Source organism: Propithecus coquereli, unplaced genomic scaffold (assembly GCF_000956105.1).
Source record: "Propithecus coquereli isolate 6110/MARCELLA unplaced genomic scaffold, Pcoq_1.0 Scaffold158, whole genome shotgun sequence".
In the NCBI taxonomy this organism is placed as follows: Eukaryota; Metazoa; Chordata; class Mammalia; order Primates; family Indriidae; genus Propithecus; species Propithecus coquereli.
Genome location: NW_012140302.1, coordinates 1,009,541 through 1,023,254, shown reverse-complemented (window position 1 = coordinate 1,023,254; position 13,714 = coordinate 1,009,541). Strand labels below are relative to the sequence as shown.

Here is a 13,714-nt window from a genome sequence, read left to right as displayed (position 1 = left end):
AATATTTCAAGTAAACATATAGAAGATATGTAGAAACAATTTAACAAACTTGAACATAATAGGAAAGCTGTTATTTTAAACAGATAATGACAATGAACGTTTTGAGAACCAGAGAGTTCTGCTCCCCACATCTGTCCTCCATCGAACCCACTAGCAACAATGCTATCCAGCAGAGACACAAGTTGAGCATCATAAATCCAAAATTCCAAGAGTCCAAAATCCAAAATGCTCCAAAATCCCAAACTTTTTGAGCACTGACATGATGCTCAAAGGAAATACTCACTGGAGCATTTTGGATTTTGAATTTTTGGATTAAGGATACTCAAATAATAACAATTATTATGCAAATATTCCAAAATCCAAAACACTTCTGGTCCTAAATATTCAGAAAAGGGATACTCAATCTGTATAATATAAGCCATGTGAGTTGTTAAAAAATTTCTAGTAACGATGACCAGTCTGAGAAAACCAAGACCCCATCTATACAAAAAGATAGAAAAATTAGCTGGGCGTGGTGGCTTGTGCCTGTAGTCCCAGCTACTTGCAAGGCTGTGGCAGGAGTATCGCTGGAGCCCAGGAGTTTGAGGTTGCTGTGAGCTAGGATGATGCCACGGCACTCTAGCCCAGGCAACACAGTGAGACTCTGTCTCAAAAACAAACAAACAAACAAACAAAAAACCATTTGATTCTTAGGCTTCTGGTCTTGGCTATCTATTACCAGGAAGAGTTTCCCTGAGTCATGAGTAATTTGGCTTGTCCAGTTGAAATTCTGCTCTTACTCCCTGAGAAAGAGGCCAAAAAGCACTGGAACAGAGCTCTAACCTCTATGTAACTTACAAATACTGTTACCCAAATACACTCAAACTCTGCTTTGGCCAGTAAGAACTGAATTCTATCAAAAACCTGTCTTCTTTAAAGAGCATCCCTAATTCATCAAACAAACATCTAGTAATCAACAAGCCTACACTGACTGGTCTACTTCTACTGGAATATATTAACTCATGTAACCCAGAACACTGATTTTGAAAGTTTAATATGCACACAAACCATCTGGGGATCTTGTTAAAATGTGGATTCTGATTTAATATGTCTGGGGTATGGCCCCGATTCTGCTTTCAAACAAGTTGTCAGGTGACTGTTGACGCTGCTGATCTTAGGACTCAGCTTTGAGAACCAAGGACCTAGCAAACTGAGATAAAAAATGTACCATGCTTTCCTTTGGCATGTTCAGCCAGTGGATGATAATGTTTGGTCTATTTGAGTTCAGAATCATTACTTATAAATTCAATTTCACTCATATGAGTTAATCAGAATTTAACAGAGAAGCACCACTACAGAAAGTAACTGTCCTGCTCCCAATGAACAATTCCTTTACTGACAAAAATTTAGACCGAATAAAACTTAAAAAAGTAAAAAGTGGGAGAACAACGTGGAAGAGGCTCAAAATGAGAAAAGCTATCTTGGGATTAGCCCCATGGGTTCACATGGAATGCGAGACTTATGTAAGAGAGAGCTGATGTTAATTTTAAAAAGAGACACTTCCCGCCCCACCCCCCTCAAAGAAAGAAGCCTTAATCCTTCATTATCACCATTATGATGTGAAGACATATAAACAGATTCAACTTTTGAAATTCTTAAGGTAAAAAGTAAAAAAACAATAGAGAAAAACCAGTATTCTGACTCACCTTATAAGGGCAAGCAAATTGTCAAGAAGTTTGAGAATCTGCTCCGTGCAGGGGTTACGGAAGATTGGATTTCCACTGGGTGTATAACCCACCACAAATCCCCCGGCTTTGGCCTCTTCTAGGTCAGTGGGCCAACAAGTTCGTTTCACAACACCCAGAATGCTATACACACAAAAACTCATCTATAGAAAAACAAGAATGAAAGGTAAACATTGAAGTGGACGTAAAGACAGAAGTACTGTTAGACACGTTCAAGGCTATGGCAAAAGTGATACAGAGGCCAGAAAGAATGAAAGAACCCTCTGCTCCTCCCCATCCCCATGGGATCCCTGTTCCTTCCTTTAAGGTCAAGTCCAAGAGGGGTCCTCACACTGCCATTTTCAGGACCAGTGGTAGGCTCTAGAAGCTTTCCTTTCATAAGGATGTCTTTCCAGGGCCTGCAGCGACCCTCCCAGAGGACCCTGATTAGAAGGTGGCTTAGATATGCTCCAAAACAAAGTGTTTGAATTGCCATCATTTCATCTTTTTTTGAGTTGACCCTGCACCCTCCAGCTTGGGCCTTGATAGCTAGTGCCCTAGTCCCCCCTTCATGGTACTCTCAACCGATCTACTACTTGCTAGGTTAATTAATGTGACTTCTGCCATAATGGAGCCAGGAACGACGATGCTTATTTGAACAGCAAAACACTGAAAAACCTCAGGTTTGCAAGTCACATCATCACTTAAGACTTTACATGCCAGAGAGCAATGGCAGGGAGGACTCACCCTGCTGACCAAGTTCTGACCTACTTCCTCATTACACCTTCAGTCTTCAGAGCTATTTAGAGATCCTTAAAGCCAAAATAATGACTTCATAGAAAAGACCATCTGCTCTGCTGTGAGAACTAACTCAAGAATTCAAGACTAAAGAAGAAAAGAAAGGAGAAGCTTAGGGAAGTAGAGACTCCCAGGTTTCTCACCAGTATAAAAAAAACAAATTTACGAGAAACTTGACAAAAGATATCACCCTACTCCTACCCAAAGCCAATGCAACTTCCCATTCCCAGGAGAGTCTTACTCGTGCACGGTTTAAGCCACAGGGATCCTCCAGGCCTGGGTCACAGCTCTTCTGATCTGCACCCACATAGGCAATAAAAGCATCAACATCTGACAGCACTCTGAAGGTTGGAGGGGAAAGACAAGCTATATCCATGATTTTAAGCAAGGATAATTTCTTCCACAGGAGCTAATAGTCTATGATTATTTGGCCCTGAAGAGCAGTTTTCATGGTGAGAGGAGTTTAATCATATTGTCAGCTCCCATTTGAAAGTCTAAACTTCCCTTTCCATTTCCAAATGTTATTAGCAGCACTTTAAGAATTAAAAAAGGATACAAGCTTCAAAGTACAAAGAAAACAATTTCTCTACTACGTGGGCATAGATGAGTGTCTCTGTGTGGCTCCTACTCCATATGGCCCTTACTAGCTGTTCTCACTTCTCCAGATGTGCTGGTGCTAAAAAACTCAGACACCACAGGAGCCTCACTCTGTGCCCTCACAAGCCATACTACCCATTTTCCTTCATTTCCTCTCCCCTCTACACCCCTGAACAGCAAAGTGATATTTTCAGAGATTAGATTACAAAAGACTGCTCTTAGAGAACTTCAGATATCAACAATAGTGCCATCACACCTTAATGTCCTCAACTCCTGTCCCCACCCTGGGCATAGCTCTTGAAATAGAATGAGTGCTCTAGTGCAGTGAGAGTCAAGGTCAAAGGATCTCCTCTACCTGTGCATGTCTTCAGAAAGCCAGATGCTGGCCACTGGTGCCATCAGCTCCTCTAGGAACACCTTCTGACGCTCATAGTTCTTAAATTGGTTGCTAATGAGAACCAGGGCTTCCATGAGGGCACACTTTTCCATTTGTGTCAGAAGTAGCTCATCGGAGAGGAGTTGCTTCACATGGTTATAAAGCATGTCAAAATTAGGCTGCAGATCACAAAGGATAAAAGTGAGAGGTGGTGAAGGTCTGATTTTCAGGGAGAGGTCTGATTTTCTTCCTTTCACTCAAGGAAGAAAGAAAGAGAACCAAAGCAGTTCCAGAAAGGTCAGGCCTATGAGGCTATCACATAGTAATTTTGTTATAATGTTCTTCTTTTGCCTGAATAAGCAAGGCAATTTAGGCAGAAAGTAGTTCTTTTTTTTTTTTTGACAAGTAGTCAGTTATTGGAAGAAGGCAGTTCTTGTTTTGAGTATTTGAATAACCACACCTTCCCATACTACAATTGTGAAAATAATTTCTTTTTTCTACATCAACTTTACAGTATCTTCACAGGCAAAGATCAGTTTGTTATATATACAGGAAACACTGCTGTGTATTTAGGGAAGAAATTTCTGGGTAATCTGTAATGTGGAGTAACACTACATTTCTTATAGAACCCTCCCCAAAAGGGTTGGGTTATGCAGCTGGCTTCTCTCAAGATTAGGCACATCATTTGGCAGTAGTAATTAAGAACACCATATAATACAGTAAAAGAGTTGTAGATTGACAGGGGTAAACGTAGTCATCCATACAGAAGAGAACTATTCATATTTTGAGGGAAGAATATATTTGCGTTTCTAACTACAATTCTAAGTAGTGAGAGGAAGAACGCACCAACTTAAGAATGTTTATTCTATGCAAAGTTACAGTTCCTAGTTATTCCTTTATGTGATGTAGAATGATAGCTGGATTTACAAAGAAATGTAACCACACTCAACAGGCCTCAGTGGCTACTGAGCTAGGGTGTATTGGCTTACCAGCACGAGCTGGGGGTAGTCACGACACATCTTGATGATAGAGGAACAAGCATGCCTCCTCACATTCCTCACTGCCCGGGTTCTGGGGGCCTGAAAAGTATGTAACAAACTCAGAGCCACTTTTAATATAATTTACAGATGCTGCATACAATCATATAAGTATCTCAGTCAGAGGCAAATTCACAATGAACTACAACTGTAGGAGTGTAAGCGAGTGACATTTACAGTCATCAAGAATCCATGTTTATTGTTTGCCCTGGTGCCTCTGGGGCAAAACACCATGTCATATAACAAACTAGTCTTCACTAACCTCTCCCACTTATACAAAAATCTAGACTAAGTATTATGTATTTATACTTTTGCTCTCAAGAAGTTAGAATCTGTTGGTTTAATTAACGGTCTTACCTTACTTTCTTCAACAGTTTCAAAAGTGACAGATGAAAACAGCTGAGGGAGGGGGGGAAAAAAAGGTCACTCATGTGTTTATTTGTTTATATTAGAGATGAAGTCTTGCTATGTTGCCCAGGCTGGACTTGAGCTCCTGGGCTTAAGTGATCCTCCTGTCTCAGCCTTCCATGTAGATGGGGCTACAGGTTTGTGCCACCGTGCCTGGCTTACTCATGTTTTTAAACAATAGTTATCAGAAAATTTCCAACAAAATCCCAGAGTTGTATTCTCAGTAATAATACAGTAACAAAACAGCTTTCAATTGGTGTTGCAAAGCTTTAGATAATCATTTTCTCAGATACCTCTAGAAGAAGCTTGAGATTCACAATTTTATCATCAAAACACTTTACTAAGTAAAAGATCATAGAATCCCAGAATGATCCATGCCACTACCCAAATGCTTAGCTACGCTAACACCTCTCTATCTTCTCTACTTTTTATCAAAAGTTGAGTATTTACCCTCCTTGATTCCATTTATAACTTCCCATTTATTCCTTACACCAATGCAATCTGGCTGCTTCCTTGGCCACTAAGATGGAATTATACTCAGATGAGGGCCTGCTCAAGAAATGCACAGGACATTCTCCAACTCTTAGAGAATTTCTGTTGCAACAAATGAGTTCACTTTTCTGAAGTTGTACTGGCCTTGTGATATAACATGTTCTTCATTTCTCTGGCTCTCTTTCCTTCTTTGGGGGCTTCTCATCCTTTGCTCCCCTCCTCCAGTGATGGTGATCTGCAGGGCTCCTTGATTGACCCACGTGTCTCCTAACGCTACATACATATTTTTTTCCCCTAGAACTTCACTTCTAGTCTTGGGATTTCTGTGATGATGATGCTTTAATTTTATCTCATTACTTTCTGGAGTCTAGATCTTCAACCTCAAATGGCCAATTTATCATGAGATGTCTACACCTAGATGTTTTACATATACTTCAAACATAGTATTCCAAAATACTCACCCCTTTCTCTTCCTTACTCCTGCTCTCCCTCCTAATCCAGTATTCTCACTCAGGCGGTGGCTCTATTACTCACATAGTCACCTCAACTGTAAACCTGAAAACTATCCATGTTGTCCTTCCTCCCACAGATCCAATCCCAAAATGACAGCACACTCTGATACTCTCCTTTAGGTATTCTTTTCCATTTCCCAGTGTGCAAGTCTATTAATTACAATGTCATATAGGTACAATATCTGTTTATGTACCTTTAAAAATTTTTTAATTTTTAAATTTTTAATTATTATGGGTGCATAATAGTTGTATATCTTTATAGTGTACATATGATGTTTTGATGCAGGCATACAATGTGAATTAATCAACTCAGGGCAACTGGGGTATCCAGCACCTCGGGCATTTAACTTTTCTTTGTGTTACGAACATCCTGGGTTCTGGGGGCCTGAAAAGTGTGCCACAAACTCAGAGTAGCTTTTAATATAATTTACAGATGCTGCATAGAATCATGTAACTATCTCGGTCAGAGGCAAATTCATAATGAACTTTCACAACCATAGGAGTGTAACAGAGTGACATTTATAGTCACAAAGATAACTTCTAGTTATTTTAAAGTATTCCCTAACTTGTTGATTATAAGCACTTTGTGGTGCTACCAAATATTGTTCATTCTATCTATCTAACTATATTTTTGTACCCATTAACCATCCCCGCTTGTTTATATGCCTTTCTTCCCAGAGTGTTCCTAAATATCAAGTGCTAACGTGGTGCCTGATGTACAATCAGTAATGAGTAAATATTTAATAAATGTCTGTTTATTAGTTTGCCTCACATAATTTGAAAAACAGCTACAAAAATTAATTAGTTTAGGCCAGGCATGGTGGCAATATCCTGTAGTCAGTCCCAGCTACGTAGGAGGCTGAGGGAGGAGGATTGTTTGACCCCAGGAGTTTAATTCCAGCCTAGGCAACATAGTGAGACCCCTCCCCTGTCTCTTAAACAACAAAATTAGCTCAGAAATGTCAAAATGAAATTTAAAGAGATGGAATTTACCTTAGAGAAGATCTGGGGCAGTAACTCTGGTGTGTAGGTAACAAATGGAAAGAGTGCTGAGACGTTAGTGAGAACACAAGACAGAATGAGGGGATCCTTGGTGTCAAAGTTTAGGACCATCTGCAACAACTCTATTCCATCATTAACAGGAATTTCCTGTAATACAGACATAAAGAAAACATTGACATGGCTGCCCCTACTCAGACATAACCACTTTTGCTAAATTTTCTTTAGACTCTAATTTATAAATACATAATATGGTTGCCACACATGATTTTATATATTGCTTTTTAACCCCAAAATTTCTAAGTATTACTCCATGTTATTGAAACTTTTCATAAACGATATTGTCATGTGCCATACTAGGGATGGAGCATTTCCTACTACTAGAAATTGAGAATATTTCTAGTTCTTCACTATTATAAATACATCTTTGCAAAAAAAAAAAATTTTGTCTGCATTTTCAATTATTTCATTTGACTAAGAGACTTCTGGGAATGGCTAGAATTATTGGGTCAAAAAGTATAAACATTTTTCTTGCAAGAATAGGGTCTCTGTTAAAAAAAAAAGGTATGAACATTTTTCTAAGTCAAGTTAACTTGTTTTTCTTCTTTACAGGTTCTATCAATTGGTTCTCTACCCAATGTGTCCTTCTTACCATGTTCTCAGAGCAGTATTATTTCCCAAAACCTTTGCTTATATAGTAAGCAAAAAAAAAAAAAGTTTACTTAAAATTGTATTTCTTTCCTGTTTGTTAGCTACTTCAGTTTCTCCTCTATACATTATCTGATTTTATCTTTTGTCTATTTCTCTACTAGGTTTTAGTGTTTTTATTATCAATTTATTTAAAACTTTTATCCCAAAATATTCTAGACATATAAAAAGGTATAAATAACAATTTAGTAGATGCTCACTTTAGGAAATACAATGTTACTGATAGAGTTGATCCTCTCTGTGCATAACACTCCTTTTAGCCCTAGAGGTGGCCACTATTCTAGTGGATAGGGCTTATATCTTATAGTTTTCATTTTTTTATAGTTTTGTACATATTCCTAATTACACAGTATCGTATGTTTACTTTTGTAGTTTGCTGTTTTGGATCAACATTACGTTTATGAGAATCATCCTTATTCATAGTATAGCCCTATTTCATTTTCACTGCTCTGTAAATACATTACAATCTGTTCATCTGTTTTTCCATTGGTTGATACTAAGTTTTTTTCCCTTTGACTTAATATGAATATTGGTGTCTCTGTACACACGCAAGGTTTCTTTGTAGTATAGACTTAGGAGTGGAATTGCTGGTTTGTAACACTAAGTGTCTTCAATAGATACACTGCCAAATTATTCTTCAAAGTTGTTATGCTAATTGTACTCTATAAGCAATGTCTAAGAGATATATGCTTCTGTTATATTAAGGAAACAATCCCATCTATATTTATTACAAATATTATTCTCAGTTTACCTTTTAAAGTTTGTTTTTAAAAGTTTAAAAATAGGCTGGGCATGGTGGCTCATGCCTATAATCCTAGCACTTTGGGAGATGGGGCAGGAGGATTGCTTGAGGCCACGAGTTCGAGATCAGTCTCGAACAAGAGAGAGAGCCTGTCTCTACAAAAAATTAGAAAAATTAGCTGGACATGGTGGCACGTGCCTGTAGTCCCAGCTACTTGGGAGGCTGAGGCAGGATGATCACTTGAGCCTAGGAGTTTGCCTGGGTGATAGAGCAATATCCTGTCTCAAAAAAAAAAAGGGAGTTAAAGTCATTAAATTTTTTTTTTTTGGTGATTAGTTTCTCCCCGCCCCCTCTCCCCCCAGCTTTGGACCTTTCCTAAAACAGTTAATTTTCCCTAATGCTATTTATAACAAAATCCAATCCTTGATTTCTTTGGGATGCTTATATGTGTTCCAAGTTATTTCTGGGTTATCATGTCTCGACGACCTGTGTCTAATGCCAGTACTATACTGCTTTTTAAAAATACTGTAGGTTTTATATTTTACTATTTGGAGAGGTAAATCAATCCTCATCTTCTTCAAAATGTGCCTTTTTTTTTCCTACAAAAGTATTCCCTACATCAATCCATTGCTAAAGTTGCTAAAGCAAGGCTCTATCCAATATTCTCTGATATGTACCACTGGAAATACAAGCCCAGCTAACGCCACTAGGGACTAGATTTTCAACTATAGTAGCCAAAGAACCTCTTTCACAGAGCTGTAAACAAACATGATAAAAGCTAAGCTGCTATGATTGTCACTGGGGTGGGAAACTGAGGACAAGAAATGCATAGTTTGCAAACCAATGGAATAGGCAATGCTCCGCAAAGTCAGAAATTGATAATTACAAGTGGGAATGTAACAGGCCGAGATCCACTGTGTGAACACCCCTGGGGACATAAAATTTGCTTCAGTAACAAATACGTGAGTAAGTTCATCATACATAATATTCACCAAACGCACTCCTCTCTCTTGATCAGAAATGCTTCATTCTGACCCACTTCATTTTGGTGAAGAAAAAAAGAATAGGTTTTAGAGTTAAGAGATTTACTTTTAAGTCATTAACAAGGCCAAATACTACTACCCAGAATTTTCCTAAGGAAAAAGAATTTAGTTCTATTTGTTTTTCTCTCTGCCACCTGTTCTGACTCCTACCAAATTTCTAAAACAATCTGTCACTTTATGCTTTGTTTCAAGCCCAAGTTTCTCCTATATTACAGTCTAAATTTTTTAAGGGGGTACATTTTGACCAACTAGTGTTTGGTATTTTGACCAAATACCATTTCCTATTCAAAGTCATATTGTAAAATCCAGCCTACAACCAACTAGGCACCTTCCTCTCCCAAATACTGCCAGTCCTTTTGTGAATCTTAAAGATAAAACTTGACAAACTCTGACCATTTCCTTCTATTGCCTTCAAGCAGGATCATAATCCACATGTGTGGATCCATTCAAAGCGTCTAACTTAAATGCCAGAAAAGGAAACAGCAGGAGTGTTTCCCTTGATTTGGTAAGGGACCTCCTTGATTTGCCACACTGATTCTTAAATTAGATAACAGCCATCTAAACCTGTAAAAGGGGTAACTTAGTAAAAAATGCAGAATCGAATTAGGGTTTCTCACCTAGAGTTGGGGAAAAACTCAGAATGCTATCATTTCTTTTTCTTTTTTTGTTATAGCACAACTTACATATTTCAAATGGACAAAAAATTAGTACCATTTATAGTATGTTAAGATAAACTGCCCTTGAACAGACGCTTTCTTTCCATTACTTTGAGGTTTACAAGAAATATCTAAAAAATTTACTACTTTGGAAAGTGAAGACTGCTTAAATCAAATGAGGGGAAAGGGGAAGGGCTTGTGCTTTTTCTTTTTGATTAATTGCTATAACACTTTTTCAGGAAGCTGAGGGAATTTCACTATTTTCTTTTTCTTTTTTGGGGGAGACAGTCTTGCTCTGTCACCTGGGTTAGAGTGCAGTGGTATCATAACTCACTGCAACCTCAAACTCCTGGGCTCAAGCGATCCTCCTGCCTCAGCCTCCTGAGTAGCTGGGACTACAGGCACACACCACCACGCCCAGATAATTTTTCTGGTTTTTGTAGAGATGGGGGTCTCGCTCTTACTCAGGCTGGTCTTGAACTCCTGAGCTGAAGGAATCCTCCCACCTCGGCCTCCCAGAGTGCTAGGATTACAGGTATGAGCCACCTTGCCCAGCCAGTTTCATATTTTCTTTAGACATCATTAGGTGCCAAAGCCCTTGTAGGACAACTTTAATTGCTATATGAATGCTGCCATTTTGCTAGCACTGATATGGTTCTTGGGTCCACTACTCCATTAGAACTATTAACTTCATTCATATTAATTTTTGTTACAAATCATAGAAAGGGGGAGCTTCTGGGTATTTAGGTCCACATTCTATTTTAAGGCTATATATTTGGTTTTCATGAATTATCCAAGCCTGTGGTGGCTGTCATCTTGCACTGCTGTCATTCAAAGGCCAGCCCAGAATGCTATCATTTCAAACTGAAGTGAATCAGAATGAAAGCAGATGTAGTTAATGACCCTAAGATCTAATTTGTTAATATGCCACTCATGACTAGCACTCTGGGAGGCCTAGGTGAGAGGATCACTTAAGGTCAGGAGTTCAAGACCAGCCTGAGCAAAAGCGAGACCCAGTCTCTACTAAAAACAGAAAAAATTAGCCGGGTGTGGTGGCACATGTCTGTAGTCCCAGCTACTCGGGAGGCTGAGGCAGGAGGATTGCCTGAGCCCAGGAGTTTGAGGTTGCTGTGAGCTAGACTGACGCCACAGCACTCTAGCCTGGGCAAAAGAGTGAGACTCTATCTCAAAAAAAAAAAAAAAAAAGAAGCCACTCATGAGAAAAAGCACTATATCTCACTTATCATCAAGGGACTTAGAGATTCTTTTCAAAACTAATCTAGAATACACCAAGATGCAATCATCACAAAATGAGCTGTGATCTAATTAACATGGTTAATAGGGTAGGTGCTGCTATTTAAATAATTATAGCTATATGTAAGGTAATGTTCTAAGAGAAGGGTGATAGGTGATACGAAGTACAGAAAAATAAGACCTGTTTATTCAGCACTATTCAGGGGAGGGGACACTTATAGCCAACAAGAATATTCTGGTCCATCTGCCATAAGCTGAAAAGGATGCTTAATGGCAAATATCTCTTAAGATTATCCAATTCAAAGTTGGTATCACTGTCCTCCTAGAAATAGCTATCCTACATGTGGCTCTGCGTGTTATCAGGCTCATCTTATCATACCCTTAAAAATAGATGCTAAATGTTGTAGGGCTTAGAATAAGAGACCTGAGCTTTGGTCCCAGCTCTGCCATTTACTAGCTACTTGAAATTGAGTATGTTATATAACCCCCTCTAAATCTTGGTTTCCTCTTACGTAAGATGCCCATCCACGGATTTTCCTATCCCTTTACTAATTAAAAAGAGATCAAAATCATTATGCAGTTCAGCATGGGAAATAGTTACTTACCTCTCTATCTAGTGTTCGAAACATCTGGTTGATCACACTTTCCAAGAAAAAGGTCATGGCTTCCCACTGCACAAATGAAGGGGAGAAGATGGAGCAGAGGCTTCCTTCTCCAGTTCCAGTGACAGGAGAACACGCTTTTAAAATACACAAATGCTTATCAGCATTGAAGGATCACAGAAGACACAATGGGGCCTTATTGACTACCTGGTAATTTCACAGTTGAAGGAACAGGGTAATCTAACCCCTCTCAGCTTGGGGAAAGAAAAGAACATGAGTGCTGAAAGCAGAGAGATAGGTTGGGGTTCCTACCCTACTCCTACCTCTTAACAATGACCTATCTGAACTCCTTTGAGCTCTGTTATAAAAACTATTTTTTTTTTTTTTTTTTGAGACAGAGTCTTGCTCTGTCACCTGGGCTATAGAGTACCGTGGGCATCAGCCTAATTCACAGCAACCTCAAACTCCTGGGCTCAAGCGATCCTCCTACTTCATCCTGCCGAGTAGCTGGGACTACAGGCATGTGCCACAATGCCCGGCTAATTTTTCTCTATTTTTAGTAGAGATGAGGTCTCACTCTTGCTCAGGCTGGTCTCAAACTCCTGAGCTCAAGTGATCCTGTGGCCTCAGCCTTGACTCAGCCTCCCAGAGTGCTAGGATTACAGGTGTGAGCTGCCACACCCAGCCCATAAAAACTACTTAGAGTACTGAATGAGACTATGCATGTAAGCATCAAAAACAGTGGCTGGCCCATTAGAGACACTTGATAAATATTAGTTTCTTCCCTCCTCCCACTTTAAAATCTGTCAATGAGAATCTAAATAATTAAGGTATTTTAAGACCATAAAGAATCTTTCCGATAAAGAAATATCAGATATAAAAGACTGTTTTACGTCCAATAGCCTCATCACAATCATAAGGGCTACGTTTAGAGAACTTTGCCATCCTCCAACTTCACAAATATCACCAAAGCACATTACTCAAACAGCAAGGCACAAGCAAAAAGATTTACAAATTGCTTTTCTTGCTTACATATAGCACTCCTTACTAACTTCATCTTGCTACAACATGTTTGGGCCTCTTCAAACTTTCAACTTACCAGATGCCAGAGACATTCAGAGTCGATTAGGAATACTCACAACTGAATGTTAAATCCCATGAATGTGGAAATCGACCATTAGTACAGAGCTTTTCTAAAGCGGTGACTTGCACTAGTTAATTCACCCTTTCTTGCTTTATTAATCTTGTCACACACAGCATGACAGACAGACAGAAAATTAACTGGCTGATGCATTTGGGTAGGGGGGGTGTATTTTGATTCTATATAAAGTGGAATTTCCCAAAGGCTTTGAGGTGGCTGAGCAATATGGGAAGTCCCTGTAGTGTTCCTATTATGCCTAATAGGAGACGGTGCTAACAAAATAACTTGGTTGAAAAGTTTTTAAAAGTTAGGTCTAAACATGCAATTTGTTAAGATGGTACCTGAAATGAAGCAATAAAATAAACAATTGGTTGATTTTGTTAGAAAAGAAAAATGGGCTGGGTGAGGTGGCTTATACCTATAATGCTAGTACTTGGGGAGGCCAAGGTGGGAGGATTGCTTGAGCCCAGGAGTTTGAAGTTGTAGTGAGCTATGAAAGCAAAACTGACAAGAACCTGGTTTTACCCTATTTTAAACAGATTTAAAATGTGGTGCTACCTGCTTTGTGTCAGCCAATGAAAATGCTCACTCCCTAGAAGGGAGCAAAGCTATTTTTTTTTTTTTTTTTTTTTTGAGACAGAGTCTC

General features: G+C 38.9%; 1 protein-coding gene across 1 annotated transcript in view; it reads right to left on the bottom strand.

The window, feature by feature from the left end:
- The window catches only part of XPO5 (exportin 5), a 44,534-nt gene that overhangs the window by 13,238 nt on the left and 17,582 nt on the right, over positions 1–13,714 (bottom strand). Inside the window, exons 14-20 of the mRNA XM_012640872.1 lie at positions 11,931–12,064; positions 6,917–7,072; positions 4,869–4,910; positions 4,464–4,553; positions 3,454–3,653; positions 2,743–2,842; positions 1,686–1,867 (exon numbers count right to left, since the gene is read on the bottom strand). Coding sequence (XP_012496326.1) covers positions 1,686–1,867; positions 2,743–2,842; positions 3,454–3,653; positions 4,464–4,553; positions 4,869–4,910; positions 6,917–7,072; positions 11,931–12,064 — 904 coding nt within the window. The remainder of the gene's footprint in view (positions 1–1,685; positions 1,868–2,742; positions 2,843–3,453; positions 3,654–4,463; positions 4,554–4,868; positions 4,911–6,916; positions 7,073–11,930; positions 12,065–13,714) is intronic.